Raw genomic sequence first — 2824 nt, 5'->3', positions numbered from 1 at the left:
AAAAAATTAAAAATAATAAATAATAAATAAAAACTATTTTTATATAAAAAATTCTAAATAAGGTTTTTTTTTTCCTTTTATCTATATAAATTAAATAAGTTTTTTTGTAAATTAATTTTGGGTTGATGTTGGTCAGAAGTATCGAGGGTCGAAACCAAATATTTTACTGGGCTCAACCCTCCTCTTGGACCTGATTTTACGCATATTTTACAAATCTTAGGAGTTGAGAATAAATTATATGCATCTTTCACAATTTTTGAGGGTATTATGAACAATTTATATTCAAGAGAGATCTCTAAGAAGAGACATAGTTCCTCTTATTTGAAAAACTATATTACAATTAGTTCAACAAGCAGAAAATGACTGCAACCAACTAAGCATAGCATCTAATATTAAGAATAGAAAAAGGTATTCTCCATAAAGCACACAACACAGGCAACTTATCTTAACTAAGAAGTTATATTTTCCTGTTGCTCAATCAAAAGTTGCTTTATTTATATATTTATATACACAAACACACACATATTCTGTTTTTTTCCTTGGGAAATATTTAGCTCTTCACCTGGTTTTCATGTGTGCTTCTCGAATGCTTGGACGAGCCATATTCAGGTAGGTGATGCCCTTTGGAGAGAAGCCACTGCAACTTTGCTCACTGTTAAGTGTACTTTACAATTGAAATATCCCGACATTGTTTTGGATTATAAAGCTGCTAATGTTTTGAATCCCCTCAAAAACTCTTGAGCATCTCATACTCAGTGTAGCCAATTTTGCAAAATAATGTGTTTTTGGAACACTTCTTTGTAGCTCCAAATAATGTAAATTGTGTTTGTGCTCCTCAAAATCTAGTCCAAGAAGCTTTTTCTTTTGTAATAATTTTGGGCATATTAGCATCTCAGATCTTCCTGCCCAGGGGCTGAGATCTGAAGGAAAGGTTAAGGGCCCAGGTCCTGTTTTGTTTCTTGTCAATAAAATTGTTTATTCATCCCAAAATGCATAAATAAATAATCCGTTACTTAACCAAAAAAGGAACTGACAAACATATGTAGGCTATGCATAGAAGAGTTTGGCATGAGTTTGCAGAATAGGAGAGAGTGATGCTTCTTCATTTGTAATTTCCTTCTACCTACTTCAAGATTACAAGGAGCTAATAGAGAACCATAGGTCCATAACGTACAATGGTGGTGCCTCCCATAAAGGAAAATTTCCATATATGATAAACAGCATTCATTTATGCAACAGGCTTCTGGAAGTGCTAGACACCCCTAAAACAAAGCTGGAAAATAGAATAAACAAATTTTTTGATCCTATAACAAATTCTATTTGCTTAACAGTTTTACATTTGGATGATTTTTAAAAAATTGCGTAATTCATGATAGAACTAATAGTTTTAAACACTACAATAATTCCAACGTTTAGTTTCACACTTCATTACATAGCAACGATAAAACAAGACCAAGATTAATGCAATCTCTTCTGGTCATAACCATACACCATTCAAGACTTTCATCTCCTGTCACCTTGGCGCCTTCTATCATGATCATCGTCCCTCCTGTCATTATACCTATCACCATGTTCTCGCTCTTCCCGCCTGCCTTTAAAGCTATCAACGTCTGCACTTCTTTTTCTCTGACTTGTCTCATCCCTTGTGTCTCGCCGGTCACTGTCCACATTTCTCTTCCTATAATCCCTGTCATCCCTCCTTTCCCCACGGCGATCATCATCTGCACTTTTCTTTCTATAATCTCCACCATTGCTCCTTTCAATATAGTTATCATTATTTGCACCTCTCTTCCTATACTCTCTGTCATCCTTCCTTCCTGCATGGCTAGAATTATCTTTACTTCTCTTCTTATAATCTCCTTCATCCCCCTTTTCTGCATGCCTATCAGTATCTGGAGTTCTCTTTCTATAATCCCGCTCATCTCTGTTGTTATCATTTAGACCTCTTCGTTTATACTTTTCTCTATCCCTTCTCTCTTCGACATAATCCCGCTCATCTCTCTTGTTATCATTTAGATCTCTTTGTTTATGCTTTTCTCCATCCCTTCTCTCTTCGACATAATCCCGATCTCTTCCACTTCCACGGGATTGACTTGTTTTACCATCATGACGCATCTCATCCTCTCTGTATCTTCTACTTCTGTCAGTCGGCTTGTGCCTGTCACTCTGGTCTTCATTTTCTCGGTCCCTATGCCTTAGGTCTTCAGAACTCTGCCTAGACGTCTTTTCTTTCTCACCTCGGTCACGTGGCTCATGGCCTCGATGTCGTTTTTCTCGTCTTGGACTTTCAGGAGTGTCTCCATCAAATACCATTTCAAACCTACAACAATTAATAGTATGAGAGAGAGCGCGAGAGAATCACACAAAGACAGAGAGACCCACAATCACACTCAAGAGTACAAACCTAGAATTGTTCTCACCACCTCGCTGTCGGTTATCATCCTTTAAAATATAGTTCTGTTTGATGGCTGAGCCACCAGTGCAGTCCTTGGCAACGTGATCGAGAGCACCACATTTGAAGCATCCTCCTTTTAAAGCCAAGTAGAAATATGGACAGATTAATTTCAGAGGAATTTAGAAACTTCTAAGTTTTCAAATGAGTGCCACATTCAAGAAACAATCCTTGAATGAATTAAATTAAATGTGAGAAGGGTTGATAAAGAAATAGACTCAACTTCGGTTGTGTTCCAACTACTACCACATGAATGACTATATAATGATTTCCATTAATAGAATTTAATATCAAGGTATGTGACAAGTAATTTGTTTGATTTTTTTTATTTATTTATTTATTTATTTTTTTTTTTTTTTTTTTTATGAACAT

The 2824-nt window shown here is 35.8% G+C and overlaps 1 protein-coding gene across 1 annotated transcript; it reads right to left on the bottom strand.

Moving 5' to 3' along the window:
* Positions 1 to 1179: 1179 nt before the first annotated feature.
* LOC136066090 (uncharacterized) lies at positions 1180 to 2553 on the bottom strand. Its single transcript, XM_065769955.1, has 2 exons — positions 2405 to 2553; positions 1180 to 2320 (listed from the first exon to the last, which is right to left on the bottom strand). The coding sequence occupies exon 2, from the start codon at positions 2311 to 2313 to the stop codon at positions 1504 to 1506; it is 810 nt and encodes a 269-aa protein (XP_065626027.1). The 5' UTR covers positions 2314 to 2320; positions 2405 to 2553; the 3' UTR covers positions 1180 to 1503.
* Positions 2554 to 2824: the final 271 nt, after the last annotated feature.

Source organism: Quercus suber, unplaced genomic scaffold (genome assembly GCF_002906115.3).
Source record: "Quercus suber isolate HL8 unplaced genomic scaffold, Cork oak 2.0 scaffold_1835, whole genome shotgun sequence".
In the NCBI taxonomy this organism is placed as follows: Eukaryota; Viridiplantae; Streptophyta; class Magnoliopsida; order Fagales; family Fagaceae; genus Quercus; species Quercus suber.
Note: the sequence above shows the minus strand (reverse complement) of the source record. Positions and strands in the feature narration are given on the sequence as shown.